Source organism: Benincasa hispida, chromosome 3 (genome assembly GCF_027475165.1).
Source record: "Benincasa hispida cultivar pf3 chromosome 3, pf3_genome.v1.1, whole genome shotgun sequence".
NCBI classification, from domain to species: Eukaryota; Viridiplantae; Streptophyta; class Magnoliopsida; order Cucurbitales; family Cucurbitaceae; genus Benincasa; species Benincasa hispida.
Window position 1 is genome coordinate 51,564,836 of NC_143480.1, and position 18,292 is coordinate 51,583,127.

Genomic DNA, 18,292 nt, shown 5'->3' on the forward strand with positions numbered 1-18,292 from the left:
AATAATAACTCATCACTTTTATTAGAAATAAAAACCTATTTCTATTATATTTATTTTAAAATTATACATAGATCAATTATTGTATATTTACAATAAATTTGAGAAGAGAAAAAAAAAAGTACAAAACCAGGTAAAAATAAATAAATTTTTACGAACCTACTCCTTGGCATGTATTTACAAAAATTTAAAAGCAAAAAGCTAAAAAGTATAAAATAATCAATCACCTTATTTCTTTGTCACTTTACCGATCTCTAAATTTTTTTTATCTTCGTATTTCTTTTTTTTTTAACAAATATATTTTAAAATTGTAAAACTATTGAAAATGATTTTTTAGATAAAATGATATCAAAATTATTTTTTATTTCTTTCATGTCAATTATTTATTTTTATTTTTTTTTAGATAAAATGGGATTTTCGTCCATTTTTTTAGATGATAAAATCTAAATTTAGATTTTTTTTATAAAATTTTCTTAATGTAAATTATTCTTAAATAAAAGCAAATTTAAAAGAAAAATCTATTATCACTCCAACTTTCTCACTTAGTTGAATGCCAATAAGAGAGGGAGAAAATTCTTACTTAATTTAATGTTAAATTAGTCAAAATTTTTACTTAATTTAATGTTAAATTAGTCAATATAGAATGTGTGTATATATATAGCCCCTTTTAGATTTTTTTTTTTTTTAACGTGACTTATGTGATTTTTTCCCTTTAAATGTAATTTAGAGTTTTTTAATGTATTTTTAAAAAAATCCATGTCCCATTTAAATTTTGGATTTAGATAGTATACAGATTTTTTATTTTTATATTTTATTTTGAAAATATCTTTACATTAATTATTATTATTATTATTATTAGTTAAAATGAGATTTTTATATAACACGAGATTATAAATGAAATCTAAATTTAGAATTTTTTATAAAAAAAGAAAATTTAACGTGATTTTCCTCAGATAAATATTTTTTTCATAGCTTTTTTTAGATTTTAGAAGATTAGATTTATATAGTAAATAGATTTTTATTTTTATTTTTTTAACCTGATTTATGTGATTTTTTCTTTTAATGTGATTTAGAATTTTATTGTATTTTTTATTTTTTTTATATATCCCTTTTAGATTTTAGATTTAGATAGTATATAGAGTTTTTATTGATTATGTTTATTTTCTTAACATGATTTTTAAGATTTTTTATTTTCTTTCTTTTTAACCTTATTTAAATTTTTTTCTTGAATTTTATTTCATTTTTAATTTTAACCTGATTTAGAGTTTTATTCCATTTTAAAAAACTTTTTCTATCACCCTTTTTAGATTTTAGATTTAGATAGTATATATATTTTTTATCTTTTTTTGAAAATTCTTTTTAACGCTGATTTTTATTATTTTTAGATCAAATGAGATCTTTATCTATGATTATTTTAAATAACGTAAGATTATATATAAAATTTAAATCTAGATTTTTTTTCTGTTTTTAATGTTCTAGACCTAAAATACATACCTCAAACATAATCATTAAACGAAAAAGAACAAATGTTACTATCAAAATGATTTTAATATATATACAATACTATGCTACAAAAAAATTTCTACCATTTCTAAAAGAAAAAGCAAAAAAGGTGAAAATATATATATATATAAATAAATAAATAAATAAGGTGAATATATATAAATAAAAAAGTATACAACAAAATTTTTAAATTTTCTAAAAAAAAAAGAAAAAAAAAAGTTGGAAAGATGGCTTAACAAAATTCTAGACAAAAAATAAAGAAAAGGGAGAGTAAATAGCGGATGGAAATGAGAAGTTGAATTTAACCATTTATATAGAAAATTTTAATTTCATAATTTGATTTGATTTTAAATCAAATTATATTAACATGATAGCATGAGATATAGAATGATCAAATGCGCTTTTAAAAAAACATATACTATTCTTTAACATGCCAAAAATAGGAAAGTTCTTTTAAAAAAAAAAAAAAAAAAATTACGTGAACTTGGGATTTTAGAGAGAATGTGATTTTTTTAAAAAAAATCCCTTCTTTAACATGAATATTAAATCTTAGGGATAAAATATAATTCTTTTTTAATTAAAAAAAATACTCGTTTTTAATGTGAATTACATAAAATTAGGACCATTATATAACCAAGTGGCCATCAACTAGAAGGGTGCAAGAGGAGAAATCAAATATTTAGTCTCTTTTAGATATTATAGATTAAGGAACATTTGAATTCTAACTCTAATTCAAAAAAACAAAACAAGTTCTAAAAACTATTTCAACAAAGATGAAATTCATTTGTAAAATTAAGGTGAGGAAATAAATATACATTTCAAAAATGAATAACGAAAAAATCAAATAGTTTTTAAACGAGACCTAAATATTTTGCTTTTAGTGTTTTCTAAACAAAATTGTGATTCCCATTTCCTTATTATAGTTTTCAATTCTCAAATAAACATTTGAATTCTTGATCAAAAATTTTAAAACGAAACCAAATATTTTTATTTTTTATTTTTTTCAAGTTTTCAAAAATTGACTTAAATTTAGAAAATATTTTATTTCCAGTTTTAATGTCACTATATATACAAAATAGTAAATATTGTAAACAACGAAGATTTTCAAATAATTTTGTTGTAGCTAATGTGGATTATAATAATTACAAACTTCAACTATTATAATAAGAGACTCAAACATTGAATGGACTATAATAATCCAGCCCATACAAGTCAAGTTGGGGTCCAAATTGCCCCTTAGCTTAGACATAGGAAAGATTTGAATGTATGTTAGAATAACGAGTAAAAATGTTTAAGCATGTATGATGACAATTTTGTAACTTTTAGTTTTATTTTATTTTAACTTAGATGAGTTTTTTTTTTTTTTTTTTTTTGTTATTTCTTTAGTATATGGTTATTTATTTTGAGAAAGATACAGATTTGGGTCAATAGGTGTACTAAAGAATCCCAACTACGTTGCACCATCATGCCTCAACTTCTTTAGTATATGACTTTTTTCAAATAAAAAAAAATAAAAATTTAAAAACTACTAAAATTTGACTATGAATTCAAATGTTTTCTTAACAAAAATAAAAAAGTTAGTCATTTGTAAAGATAACAGTGAGAAAATAAGTAAATTTTTCCGGAACGAAAAATGAAAAACAAATAGTTATCAAATAAGTCCTAAATATTTCTTTTTTAGTTTTCTATATTTTTAAAATTTGTGATTGTTTTTCCTTCATTTCCTTACTAGAGTTTTCAATTTTCTTAAAAAACATTGGAGTTATTAGTCAAAATTTTAAAAACAAAACTAAATGTTTCGTTCCATTTTTATTTTTTATTTTTCAACACTTGACATGAATTTTAAAAATATTTTTAGAAAGTAAATAACGAAAAAAGAAAAACTCATTGTTATGGTGTTAAGTATATTTACAAGTATAGCTTCCTAAACTAAGCCCTAATTTGCCACTTATTTCATTTTCTTTTAGCTTTCTATTTTTAAGAATTTATATATACTTGTATCTAGGGGTGTCCATGTGTTGGGTTGGATTGGGTTTAAGAACCTTTTAGACCCGACCCAATTGTTCAGATTGTTCAACTTAGATAACTCTTATTAAAAATGAACCCAACCAACCATGAAATATTTAGATTGGGTTGGTTCAGGTTACTCGGGTCATTTATTTAAATGTTTATTCTAAAAAGAAGTAAAATATTAATATGTAAAAATTTGATTTAATTATTTTCATATATTGAACTAAAATTAAAAATTCAATTTCAATTTATATAATGAAAAATTTCTTTCCAATGTGCTAAAATACTATTTTTAAAAGTTGGAAAATAAATTATGCATAACATAAAGGTATTAAATGAAGCTATAAAGTAAATGTATATATAATTGTACCATAAATACAAATACATATATATATATATATATATATATATATACATTTCAAAGTTAACGATAAGTTTGGATTATTTAGGTGAATTCATGAACTAACCTAACCTATAAAGTTTTCATTTATTTGAATCCAACTCAAATGAATTGATAGTTCGACCCAAACTGTATGAATTGAATTGAATTAATCAATTTTTTCGAATCATCAAATTTTTTAAACAAACACAGTACTCAATTTTGTTTATAGTTTGTGGAGAGTAAAAGTAAGAATGATGAGTTTTGCTGTTTAGGCAATAAATGTTGGAGTATGAGAGAGGCAGGCAAATTGGTACCCAAAGGGAATTAATTATAGTTATAAGAGAGAAAGAGAGTCGTTTTCTTCTACTGTTTTTGCATGTTTTACATTTATTGTCTTTCTGGTTGCAATTGAATAAAAAAAAAAAAAAGAAAGAAAGAAAGAAAGAAAAGGGTATATATTAAATAAAAAAGAAAAACTGCTCAACTTTTATATCTGTTGTCATGATCAGGGCTTGTTCGTTTGGTACCTTATCATTTGTAGGGAAATTCCAACCCCAACCTGTCACTTGTTGGGAAAATTATGTGAGATTGTGACTTCCTTCTTCTACTTTCCTCTCTCTCTCCATAATTTTCCAATCATAATAATATTATATTGTCGTCTCTTCTTTTTTTCTCGTTTAATAATGTTCAATCCCATCATCGGTTAACTTATATAGGTTTTCGGTTAAATTATAAGTTTAGTTTCTGACTATCTCCGTGTTTATATCTAATAGGTTTATGTGCTTTTATTTTCTATGTTTAATAGGTTTTTTAATACTGAAAATCTTAAATAGGTCGGTTATTGTTGGTTAGCATTATCAACATTTTTAAACATTAACAAATCTATTAAGTATAAATTGATTGAATGGTATGAATCCAAATCCCAAAACCTATCAACTTTAAAACAAAAACGTTTAAATATGAAATTGATTTTTTTTCATCTAATTAGACATTAAACAAACTTTCAGTGTTTAGTCCAATAGGTTTGTAAATTTTTCTAAAACAAAAAAACCCAATAACTTAAAAGGACTTATTATTTAGACATATAAACTTGAAACTGGTTTGACCTATCAATTTTTAATATAAAGGTTTGATTTCATCATCTTATATATATACTTTTTTTTAGTTTCAACCAACCCAAAAATATATATGTGGTATAAAGTTGAATTTATTAAATTAAAATATTTGAAAGTTCAAGTAAAGAATATATATATGAATAAAATTTTCAATTGGACATTGACGTTAGAAAAAATTTTTGATTTTTCTATAGATATCATAGAAAATTGATGGTGTAATAAAAATATCAGCATAATGTTACTAATTTCAATGTTTTTATAAATAAATTATTCTTATAATTATTTTAGAAATATCTACCTTTATTGATATTTCTATTTCTATTTTCATAAAATTGAAAAATCGACATATCCCTCGATACTAAAATTAAAAAACGTTGATTTCGATATCCAAAGTGAGATTTAAACCTAATTAGAATTTGAATTTGAATTTGCAAATTTGCAAATTTGTAATAATATTAATTTGACTCGTTTTACCATCAAATTTAATTAACATTTGTTATATTCAATGTGCAATATAGGACAATCAAGTTTTTTTTTTCTTTTAGAGTCGAGAGATTCAGACATCTAATCTCTCAATTAAAAATATATGTCTAAATCAATTGGGTTATATTTAAATTCACTATAAGGAAGAAGCCTTTTTTCGAGACCTCAAATCATGAAGAAAGAGCTGAAAATACGTTGACGACAATAAAGACGTCAGGACATTAACTCTCGCGGCATATAGCCAAGCCGTCGGGAGTTGGAGACTGACAGAAATGGATTGAGATATTACACTTATAATGGGTGTTACATATAAAGCCAATATTCACAAGCTTATATGGTTTACAAAATTTGCCAAATATGTAACGAGTGTAATTTCTAGCATTAATAATTTGTGGTATGTGAGATTCCTAGGAACATATTAAGCGGAAATTATGTAATATTTGAAAACTTTCTATTTTGAGATTCTTTCATGTTACATATGCAAACATATTTGTCTCTGTCAATCAAAAACATATTAAAAAACTATCCTATTTTCGTGGACATTAAAGCATCTTCGTGTCCCAAAACACCCCTTTAACAGACGTGCCCAATGAATATATTTATGTCTTTGTTTTGTTTGATTTCTTTCCCTTAAGAAAGCAATAATTATTTAATTGTTTGCAAAGATTTTTATAAAAGATCGTTATATTGATTAATTAAACATGAAAAGGTTAACTAAAGATTAGCAAGTACACATTCAAATTTTGTTTGATAACGATTTTTTTTAAATATATATATATATATATATATATAAAAGTTTGTTAATACTATTTATTATTCTTTTACAAATTTAAAATTTAGTAAGTGAACCATTTTCAACACTAAGACTCTATTCAATAATGATTTCATTTGTTATCTTTTTATTTTTAAAAGTTTCGTGTGTTTTATTATTATTATTTTTTTAAAAAAAGATACTAAAGATTGAAGGATCAATAGACACAATCAAATATATAACTAGATTATAACACACTAATAACACCTTCATCATGTCTCGGTTCCAAGCATTAGTCCAAAAAAGTAGATATAAGGAGCAAGTTAAAGAGAAGCTCAAAGTTAGACAAAATACAGATAAAGAGAGAGTAGAAGAAAGTCTTCTAATTTAGCAAGATGGTAAATGCATCATAATTTTTTTTTTTTTTAAAAAAAAATGATTTTCTATAGCAAAGGGTGGCAAGATAAATGAAATCCTCCCAAAATCGTTTTTGTTCCAATTTCTCGTTTGTGGTTTTCACACTATTTTAAGGAAATATTAAATTCCTAATCAAATTCTATTAAAAAAATTTTTTTAATGTTTTAAGTTTAATTTTCAAAAATCAAATGAGTTATCAAACCTGACTTAAAATTAAAGAAAAAATATGAAATCACAGTATAAAAGAAAATTAATGAGCCTTCTTTTTTCAAACGTAAGCACAAACTCAATTAATTTAAAACAAATATATTGAAAAAAAAAACAAAAAAGAGAAAAAAAAAAAAAAAAAAAAAAAAAAAAAAAAAAGAGATAGAATTTGAATCCCCACCTTCATCTAAATTTTAAAAAAAGGTTAGGGAAAGCAACACACTATTTGAAAAAGATTTTATTCTCAAAAACTAAATTCACCATCTGTTTTTTCGTGTTATTTTTTTCCTTCGCTTTTTTTTTTTTTTAAAAAAAAAAGTACTTTCCAAACCTTAATCAAATTCAATTTGAAATCAAAAGCATATTCAAGAAAGTATAATGTAAAACAAAAGGATATTATCAATGAAACATTTCAAAAAAGAAAAAATTAATAATAAATAAATAAAAGATCACATCGTTGTCCACTGGACCCTCAGCTAACTAAAGTGGGATTCAAAGAGTTTCTCAATCTATCTTCAAAAAACAAAACTTGTAACTAAATTGGTACTATGAAATCTCCACCATTGAAGAAAGAAATGTTCACTATTTAACTATTTAACATTACCGTCAATCTCTCGAACCACCAAGTCTTTGAATGCAAGTTGCACCTAGAGCATTGACTGTTTGCTTAGTGGTCGAGAAACTCAAAGGCATTATTCTTGAATAACTTGGAATTGGACCTTTCTTTTTTTCACATTATCACGGTCACACACATCTTTACCCTAAAACAAAATTCACCGCTTTTTTAGCCAAGAGTAATGTTTGGGCGTCGAGAAACTGCTTTCTGACCGAGGGTAAGTCTGTCTAGGTATCGAGAAATTCAATACTACTATTCTTGAATAACTTGGAACTGGACCTTCGATCCTTCTGTACTATCATGGTCATACATCCTTACCCTAAAAAAAATACACCGTCAATAACTCGAGCTATAGCTCGGTAGATAAAGATAGGTATTAGTATATCTCAAACCTCAATGGTTTGATCTCCAAATAAAATAGTAATGGTCAATGCAAAAAGGAATAATAAAAAGAAGAAACTGGTGAAATTTTCTTACACAAAAGGTCTATTAGACTCCAAATTTGTAGTGACAAATAGTAATTATAATAATAATGAACAGTCTTAACCCCACTCTAATTTTTTCCAAAATACATAGTAATTAACATAATTAAGTACAAATCACAGACCCATTTAAAAAAAAGGAAAAAAGAAAAAAGAAAAAAGAACTAGAAGTTGATGTAAGGATCATAAGAAGAGGAGATGAATTGGTCTTGATGATCAGAAGGGAAATAAAGATTATTATTATTATTATTATAGTTGGGATCGAGCTGAGGCAAGAAATTAGGCTCCTCCATTTTAACGACGTCGTTTTGAGAGCAGAGAAAATTCATATTGTTGTTATACTCGCCGCCGGCAATTTGGTCAAAAGGGAGACCGGAATTAGCGGCGGCGGCGGCGGTGGCGGAAGAAGGATCATAATCAACGAAATTAATCATAGTTTGATGAAGCCAAATCTGGGTTTTTAAGAACTTGACATAATGAATGGCTTCATCAAGCATTGAAACGGTGTCCATTTTAGTGCCGCCGGGAACTAAGCTCTGCAAAATCTTGAACCGGTCGCTGATTCTATGCCGCCGTTCTCTCGCCGCCACGCTTTGTGGGTCCGTTGAGAGCTTCACAACCCCCTTGCTCCTCTTCCCTCCGCCGTTGTTGATGTTCTTTTTCATCTTCTCCTTTCCGCCGCCGCCGGAGGATGAACCACATGAGCTCGGGTTGCTCGTCGGAAAGTTGTAATCCATTATGGAAAAACAAGGTGAGATTCAAAATTTGAGTACATGGAAATGCCTGGTAGGTTTTTTAATTTTTTTTATTAGGTTTTGTGTGTGTATATATATATATATATAACGAAGAGAAAGAAAGCGAGATGTCGTCATGTGAGTCAGCCGATCTCTGCCCTTGGATACGGGTTGTTTAACCCTACAAAACCCTAGATGGGAACCCCCTCTTTTTTAAAAAAAAAACCTATCAACTCGGTTAAATTACAGGTTTGATCCTCTCGTTTAAAACTTCTTAAATTACCGATTGACCAAAAAGTTTTATGTAGAAGATCTAATAAGTGAAAATCAATAGTGATTAGGAAGAAAATAACATTGCACAAATTTGAATGCATACTTCCTAGATTCAATATCATATAAAATCACTCGTTGACCCAAAAGGTTACACTAATAGGTAAAGGTAAATTTAATATTATATCATCTAATTATTGAGTTTTCATTATTGTATGGTTTGAAAAAATATTAAAAGCATAATTGTCCCACACGTTGAAATAGTTCAAAGAAGTGATGGGTTCTAAGTAATACATATATATATATATATATGATTTTGATTTTGATTTCAAATCGTCAGAGTTAGAAATATTTTAAATTTGGATGTGCTAATTGGTTAAATTTGTTTTTGTATTCTATTATTTAGAATTTGAAAAAAAGGGTGTGAGTAATACAACTCTGAGTTGATAATCTTCAATTGTGATTGATAAGCTTGTAATAATTTTTCAGTGGATTTCTTTCTAGTGTGCATTGATTTTTCTCTAGTTTTAGAGTTTTTCATGTAAATTGATACTAACACTTATTATATTGTTGTGAAAATATGTCGAGGTCCGTTGTTCCAAACTGTTATTATAGAGTTTGGTGTGTATTTTATAAATTGTGATATCCGTTCTACATCATTTTTTAACCAACTTGAAAATCCACTCGTTTTCCTTTTATTTTCTGCTGAAACTGAATATCGTTTTAGAAAAAATAAAATAAAATAAAATGCAAAATCGTTATAATGTGGTTGGAAAATATGTCACATAATGACAGCCTATGATGTTTATAAAATTTTTTGAAATTATAAAAGTTAAATTGAAATATATTAGCTGAGCTCCAACACTAAAAGGGTTAAATTCGTAATTTATCCATGGAAGTCTATGAATTACTATTTTTTTTTTTTTTTATCTTCTTTTATGTATTTTTCTCATTTTATGTGATTTATGACTTAAAGATGTGAGTGTGACATTTTCGGATTATAATATGATATGTTTCCGAGGTGATTTTCTAATGATTTATTGGAATAATTTATTTTAAAAAATAAAAGAGAGAATATTTTTTAAGTAGTTTTGATTGCTTTTAATTGTACTACATAACATAAGTATTTTTTTCACTCTTGCATTTATTTACTCACGACCACATCCCACCTTTACTTTCAATCAAAATGATATAAAAATTTCCACTTTTTATAGTCAAATAGACAAGTTAAAAAAAAATAAAAGGAAAAGAAAAGTCTAAAGAACTTTGACCTTTCTCCACGGAATCTTAAGTAAAAAATGCACATATATACTATTTCTTTCCTCACAAAAATGATCCTCTCAAAAACGACTTGTCGCATCTAAATTTTCTCGAAACTCACACGAGAGAGGGAGAGATGTCATATACATAGTTACCCTTTTAGTTCATTCATAAACTATAAATGATGAAATTTTGAAAAAAAAAAAACAAAAACAAACAAAAATGGTATGTTTGCTTGGTATTAAATAATGATTAAAATAATTGACATTCATGTCAAAGTTCCAATCCGATGAAAATATAGATTGATATATCAATATCGGCATATATTCTTGTATGAGTAATATTTGGATGTAGCCTTTATGAAAACAAGATCTAAATGGATGATTTTCTATGTATTTCTATTGATCAATTATACAGGTATAAATAGCTTGGTACAACACTAAAATTAACTAACAAGAATCCACTAACAAAGCTCAACTATCTAACAAAAAGAGGCTTGACTTTGCAACCTAAAAATCCTAAAAAGAGGTTAGACGGACATTCTTTAACATAACGTAGAATATGAAGGATAGCTGTGAAGTGGATAGTGCGGGGATTGGACATAAACTGATTGACAATATGAACCGTATAGGCTTTGTTTAGACGAGTTAATGTTAAATATATAAGGCTGCCAACCAATTGTATATATAATGTTAGATCCTGGAGGGGAACACCATCAAAAGAGGTTAGACGGACATTGGAATCCAACAGGGTCGGTGTTGTGGCAGAATTAGTGATACCTGAATGAGATAACAGATCTGATGCATATTTCGCTTGAGATAGGTAGTATCCATCAGAGCATGATGAAACCTGAAGACCAAGAAAGTAACTGAGTGGTCCCAGATCTTTCATCTCAAAATGTTCTCCTAGATAGCGTCGAAGATCGAAAATCGCCTGAGAATCATCACCAGTAATGATCATATCATCCACATATACCAGAAGGAGAACAAGTCCACGAGAAATTTTCTAAGTAAACAGAGCGGAGTCATGCGCGTTGGAGGAAAATCCAAGGAGTTACTGTAGAACTGAAGGTTGCAAACCAGCTTGCTTGAGCCCATATAATGCATGGTGAAGAAGACAAACCTTATTTGGTGGAGAAGGTACGCCAGGTGGTGGCTGCATATACACTTCCTCAGATGGTATGCCACTGAGGAAGGTATTCTTAACATCCATTTGAAGAAGGGGCCACTACCTGGCAGTTGCTATGACTAATAGACTCCGGACAGATGTCATTCGTGCAACTGGAGTGAATGTTTCCTCATAGTCAATACCATATTCTTGTGAATACCATTTGGCCACCAAACGAGCCTTATAGCGTTCGACAGATCCATCAGGGTGGGTTTTGATTTGATAAATCCACTTACATCCAATAGGTTTCTTGCTAAGCGGTAGATCAACATACTCCCAAGTGTGAGTTTTGTCTAATGCCTGAAGTTCCTCATCCACAGCTTGCTGCCAAAAAAGGTTAGTACAAGCTTCACGATAGGACTGTGGTTCAACTAAGGACATAGTAGTCGAAAAACAATGATAGTCCTGTAGATACTGTGGAGTTTCTCTTACCCGAGCAGACCGAAGAACAGGTGCAGGATCATGATCAGCACCAGGGACAGATGGTAAGTCCGGGAGTACAACGGACGAAGAAGATTGACCGAGCTCTGGGATGGGTGGGATGGAAGACGTAAGTTCTGGTACGGGTGGAGCGAAAGACTCATGCTCTGGAATGGGTGGAGTGGGAGACTCAGATGAAGATTCACAAACGGAAAATAGATCTATGGTAGGACTAGTGAAGAATGATTGGGTACCAAGAAGGGAGACATGGAAGGAAGAAATATTAGAAAACATACGATGTTCCCAGAAAGTGACATGGCGAGAAATACGTAACCGATTAGATATGTGGTCCCAACATCGGAATCCTTTGTGTTCAATTCCATAACTAAGAAAGCAACACAAATGAGCCCGAGGTTCAAGTTTGGAATGTTCATGTGAATGAAGTAAAATAAATTAGACACAACCAAAAACTTTGAAAAGAGAATAAGAGGGTGGAGTGCCATATAATCACTCAGAAAGAGACACATGGTGGAGAACAATAGAGGGAAGGTGGTTAATAATATAAACAGAGGTGAGTGCAGCTTCTCCCCAAAACTTTTCAGGACAAGATGCAAAGAGAAGTTGTGCACAGACAAAGTCGAGAATATGGCGATGCTTTCTTTCAGCCTGACCATTTTGTTGAGAGGTATAAGGACATGAGCGTTGGACAAGAGTGTTCTGTTGAGTTAGGAAGGAAAGCAGGTGGGAGTCCTTATACTCCATGGCATTGTTAGTCCGAAGAATTTTGATGGTTTGAGAAAACTGAGTTTGAATCATTTTAGTAAATTCAATGTAAACTTGGGGTAAGATGAACAATTCTTAAGAAAATATATCCAAGTAAAATGAGAGTAGTCATCAATAAATAAAACAAAATACTGATAACCATTTATTATATAGGTGGGAGCAGAGCCTCAAACGTCGGAATGAACAAGGCCAAATGTTTTATCACAGAGAGGTGTTGAAGTAAGAAATGACAAAGCAGACTGTTTCGCCAGTTTGCAATGTAAACAATCAAACAAACGAAATTTAGAGGCATTACTTAAAGTACCAACAGAAATTAGGCTACGAAGTTTGTTAAATGACGCATGGCCAAGACGAAGGTGCCACTGACACGTATCGATATATTTGACAACTGCAGACACAGATGGCAGAATAAGAGATTAAAGGGACGTGAGCTCAAATAATCTTCCTACCTTGCGACCCGTGCCATCCATCTGACCTGTCCGTGGATCCTGAACCTGACAACCATGAGAAGAAAAGAGAATAGTTAGACCCAGGTCACACAGTTGTCCAACAAAGACAAGATTGAAAGTCAAGAGCGGGACATGATAAGTAGTGGATAGGCTAACACTCGGTGTACTGACAGTCCTGAAATGTGAAATAGGCATGTGGTTACCATCAGCAGAATATACCGGAGGCAGGGATTACACAGGGGTGGAGGAAGACAGTAAGACCATATTCGAGGTCATGTGATTGCAACAAGCTGAATCAAGGAGCTAAGATGTACCTGGTGTGACAGCAAGGGTAGGAGAGTTGGGAGAGAGAACCTATTTCAGCAGAAGATCGCTAATCTGGATACTTCGAGGATTGGGGGTACCACATCCGAGGCAGTGGCAGCTACCACGACAGACGAAGAACCATGCTTGAGGGAATTCTTGGATTTATTGATGTATCCTAGAGGCCAAGGTGGTTTAGTAGGATAATTGTCTAGGATATGACCCATTTTGTGGCAGTATCTGCATTCAATGGTGAGGTAGCTGGAAAACCTGTGGCCATGTTGTTTGCAGTTCTTGTAAAAAATCGACTCAACTAGAAATCGTGAATGGCTGACAGCAAGAGCAACGTCCGGGGAAGGAGAGGGTACTAACCCAAGTCGCCTTTCCTCAAAGAGAATTTCCTGAATCGCTGCATCAAGAGATGGTAGTGGACTGCGGTGTAACAAGGTAACACGAACATACTCATACTCAGGATGAAGCCCATTAAGGACCTCGATAAGTCGTAGATGATCTGGACTGATCTTAGCTTGGTCTAATTGAATCCAAATAGATTGAAGAATAGTGGGATACTCATTCACGAATCAAGTTTTTCATAGTGGGGATTGAGGATCGAGTTTTTCACAGTGGCTTCGGACAGGGGATTTGGATGGTTTTTCTTCACATCGAAAAGGGGTTCTAGGTGGTCGACACTGGTGCGATGACCGGACAACAGTGATGACGGAGAACAAGAAGAAGAAGAAACCAACTAACAAAGCTCTGATACCATGTGAAAACAAGATCTGAATGGATGGTTTTCTGTGTGTTTCTATTGATCAATTGTACAGGTATAAATAGTTTGATACAACACTAAAATTAGCTAACAAGAATCCCCTAACAAAGCTCAACTATCTTACAAAATGAGACTTGACTTTGCAACCTGAAAATCCTAAACAGTAGTTTGCAATTTAACATACTTCAAGCATCTCACTCAATTACAAAAGAAACAATATTAAAAAATATATATATTATTTTAAAAAATAAAATTCTATCATATAACAACTTGTGGATGGATACATGGGTGGACTACACAAAGATAGGGTATATAATATGTATTAAACCCTAATATCGAAGTTGAATCCTCCGATATTTTAATCATTGTTGTTAAAATATTGATATAATTAAATTTATTATAACCCATCAAATCAAAATTTTGAGTTGATTGATAATTTAACATGATACCAGAGCATATCATCAACTGTATTAAAAAAAATTATAACGTTATTATCTTTTCAATTAATATGGGTACATCTATAGTTGGGAGAAGGAGATATTGACAATTGGTTTAGTTAGGAGAAGGGATTTGTTTTGTTTGTTTGGATGTGTTATTAGGATTAGGTTTAATGAGAGAAGAAAGAAGCCCTAAAGGGACCCCTATCTAAAGGGAAACAGTGTCCTTGTGTTCACAATCACAAGTCGGCAAAGAGAGGAAAGATATTGCTTTTAGTCACGTTTAAGGGTCAGAAAATTAATTTTGAAAAAAATAAAATAAAAGAAGAAAAAGGAGAATTTGGGGATAATGGTGGGGTTTTAGGGTGGGGGGTCCTTCAAAGAAGGGGCTGCCTCTGAATTCAAAGTAGATTTATTGATCGTAGTTTGCCCTAAATCCAAGGACCAAATCGTTGCCGGACTTTTTCAATGTACGATTCTCTAAATTTCCATTCTTTTTAAGTTTTTTTTTTTTTTTTTGAAAAAAATTAATTATTATTTTATTTTCTCTTTTTTGTTTTTTTTATTGATTTTACTGTTTTTAATTTGTTTGGAAAGAAAAAGAAAAGTTAGATTGAAAGAGAATTAAACAGAAGACTTGTTTTTTGTGTTATTATCGTGGGTTGCTTTGTTTTTCCCTTTGGGTTTTACTGTCTGTCTCTTTTTTTTTTTTTTTTTTTTTTCTATTCATTATTTTTATTATTATTTAGATTAAAACCCCTTTTAATCTCTAAACTTTCATATAGTTACCAAGCTATTATCCGTAATTTTAGTCTAAATCAATAATGATTCAGGTTTCGTTTTGATAACTATTTGATTTTGGGTTTTGAAAGTTAAGTCTATTTTCTCTTTAATTTCTTACCATGATTTTCATCTTTCTTGAAGAAAAAAAGTTGAATTATTAGTCAAATTAAAAAAAAAAGTTTTTATAAGCTTGTTTTTAAAAGATAAATAACAAAATAAAAAATGTAGAAGTGGAAAAGGTGTTTAATAAATTTAATTCTCAAAACTTAGAACTAAAAACCAAAAATAAAAAACCAAATGATTATCATATGGAACCTTATAAGTATTTAAACTTTAGTATGTAACAATTCAGCTCATATATACTTTCTAATTTGTAATAATTTAGATCTCGTTTAATAACCATTTAGTTTTTTAACTTTGTGTTTATTTTCTCAAATTTTATGATCGCTCATAATTTTAACATTTGATTTCTTAGACAAATTCTTCAAAAACAAAAATAATTATAATTTACAAATGAAAGTAGTATTAATCAACTTAATATCCAAACATAAAAAAAAAAAAATCATAAACAAAATATGTACTAAACAAAGCATTAACTATGAAAAAATGTCATCAAAATGTAATAATTAATTTTGATTATATAACAAATTAATCATTATAATTTATAAATAAGACTCTAATCAATTTAAAAGTTTCTAGAGACTGATACGTTACTTCTAAATAATTTATAACTTGTTATTTATTATTAGAAATAAAAAGATCAGAGATTAAAACATATGTCATATCGGCTCTTCTTTTAAAGGGAGGGAATTTCAGGTTTAAAGTGGATGATGCTCAGTTTTTCTTTTTTTTTTCTTTTATTTATTAATTTAATTTGATTGGATTTCATTTCCCGAGAAACAAACAGAAAATATTATATGTTTGTGTTTGGTTTGGTTTGGTTTTGGGTGGGTATGATTGTGTTATTTACTTGCTTTCTTTCTCTATACGTAAAAAGGTCAAATCAAATCTCTCTTCTGCAATTCTCTCTTTCTTTGTTTTTATTTTAACTTTTCTTCCTTTCAATTCGTCGTTTTCTTTGTTTTTTAGTTTTTTACTTGTTCAATTACAAGTTAGTTCTTTCAAAAAGGGGGAAAAAAACGACAATTTAGTTTATATCCTATGAGATTTGTAATAATATTATATATTTTTCATCGATGGTTTAAAAAACCAAGCCAAAATTTGGAAATTAAAAAAAATTGTTTTTGTTTTTGGAGTTTAGTTAAAAATTCAACCATTGTACTTAAGAAAGATACAAACCATTGTAAAAAATGTAGATGAAATAAGCTTAATTTTCAAAAACAAAAATCAAGAATCAAATGGGTTGTTTGGTTTATTATATTTTACTCGATATTAGTAGCTCACTCAATGGTTTGGTCTCCCATTATAATAGTTGAAGTTTTCAAGTATTATAATTCACACTTAATTATAGTAAAACTATTTGAAATTCCTCATTGTCTACAATATTTATCATTTTTATAAATTATAATCATCTTCTCTCATCATTTGTAACTCAAATTAGAATCGTGTGCATGCCAAACATAGACTATTATAATCCATTGATTATAATAACCAACTCAATACTCCAAACGACCCCATAAATATTAAATACGTGTTTCATAGATCCTTACAATATTCAATATTGTTTTAAAAATAGATGAATTTATTTTATTAGATATAATATCAAAAGTTTAGAGTTTCATTAGACATAATATTCAAATGTTATACTATTAGATTGATATTTTTAAAATTTTCTAATGTGTCGGAAAAATTAAAGAATTTATTAGATATTATTGAAGTTTGAAGACCTATTAGATACAAAATTCAAAGATCACAACCTTATTATAGACATTATTGAAAGTTTAAAAACTAAATAGACATAAACCTCCCAACTTCATGAAATAAACATAAAACTTATTTTTTTTTTAACATAATGTATATTAAATTAGCTAATCATTTGGATAGTGCAAAGAATAATAAGAATATAAATATAGTGCCTATTTCTATCCTTCAAGTAAAACGAAAACTAACAAATAGAATTTGAATTTTTTTTTTTTTTAAGGAACAATGTTAATAAGCCTCATATCTTAAGCAATAATGTTTAGGTTGAATAACACCATGATAAAATTCATTCCTTAGTAATTAAAATCAATGAGGCTTCCATTTTTACAAAGATATAAACTCTGAACATTTAAGTCTACTTTTATATACACATAAATATATTTTTAGCCAAATTTCAAAACTAAAACTCAAATTTGGCGGATCATTAGGAGGTTAAAAAACTTGTTTTCTTCAAAACCATAAAATTTAAAGCAGAGTAATTTTCAAATTTCTTCTTGTATTCAGAATATTACATCACAAAATATAAAGGTGAAAATACACATAAGAAGTCTAAATAAGAATAACTAATTAAGAAATTTAAGTCATTCCTTACCTCTTCAAAAAGTTCACCCTATATTGAGCTTAAAAAACATTAAAAATAAAAGAAAAAAATTAAAAAAAATGGTAAAGTTGCCAATAACACTAATTTTTTCTCAAATTAAGTGCACTTTCGATCTAAGGTCAAACTACAAATTTAATCTCTGAAATTTTATGTTCGTGTTTATATAATTTCATAATTCTTCAAAATGTTGAATAAACCCCCAAACTTTTACATTTGTATATATTTGGACCTTAAAGTTTAAAATGTGTCTAATAGGTCATGAAACATTTGATTTGTTGTTTAATAGGTTCTTAAATTTTCAATCATTGACCTATTTGACTTTTTTTAAAATTTACAAACCTATTAGACACAAAGCTAAAATTTTATAATACTATTAAACATAAAATTAATATATAATGACCTATAAGCCATAAAATTAAAGTTTATGGAATTCATAAATATTTTAAAGTTCATAAATTTAATAAATAAAAAA

At 28.5% G+C, this 18,292-nt stretch overlaps 1 protein-coding gene across 1 annotated transcript; it reads right to left on the reverse strand.

Moving 5' to 3' along the window:
- Positions 1 to 7,949: 7,949 nt before the first annotated feature.
- LOC120074692 (transcription factor bHLH140-like protein) lies at positions 7,950 to 8,759 on the reverse strand. The gene has a single exon (XM_039027907.2). It carries the CDS (start codon positions 8,698 to 8,700, stop codon positions 8,128 to 8,130), a length of 573 nt encoding a protein of 190 aa, XP_038883835.1. The 5' UTR covers positions 8,701 to 8,759; the 3' UTR covers positions 7,950 to 8,127.
- Between the last annotated feature and the right edge of the window lie 9,533 nt (positions 8,760 to 18,292).

Coding starts and splice junctions, on each gene's coding strand:
- LOC120074692 (XM_039027907.2), bottom strand. CDS start 8,700: ATGGATTACAACTTTCCGACGAGCAACCCGAGCTCATGTGGTTCATCC.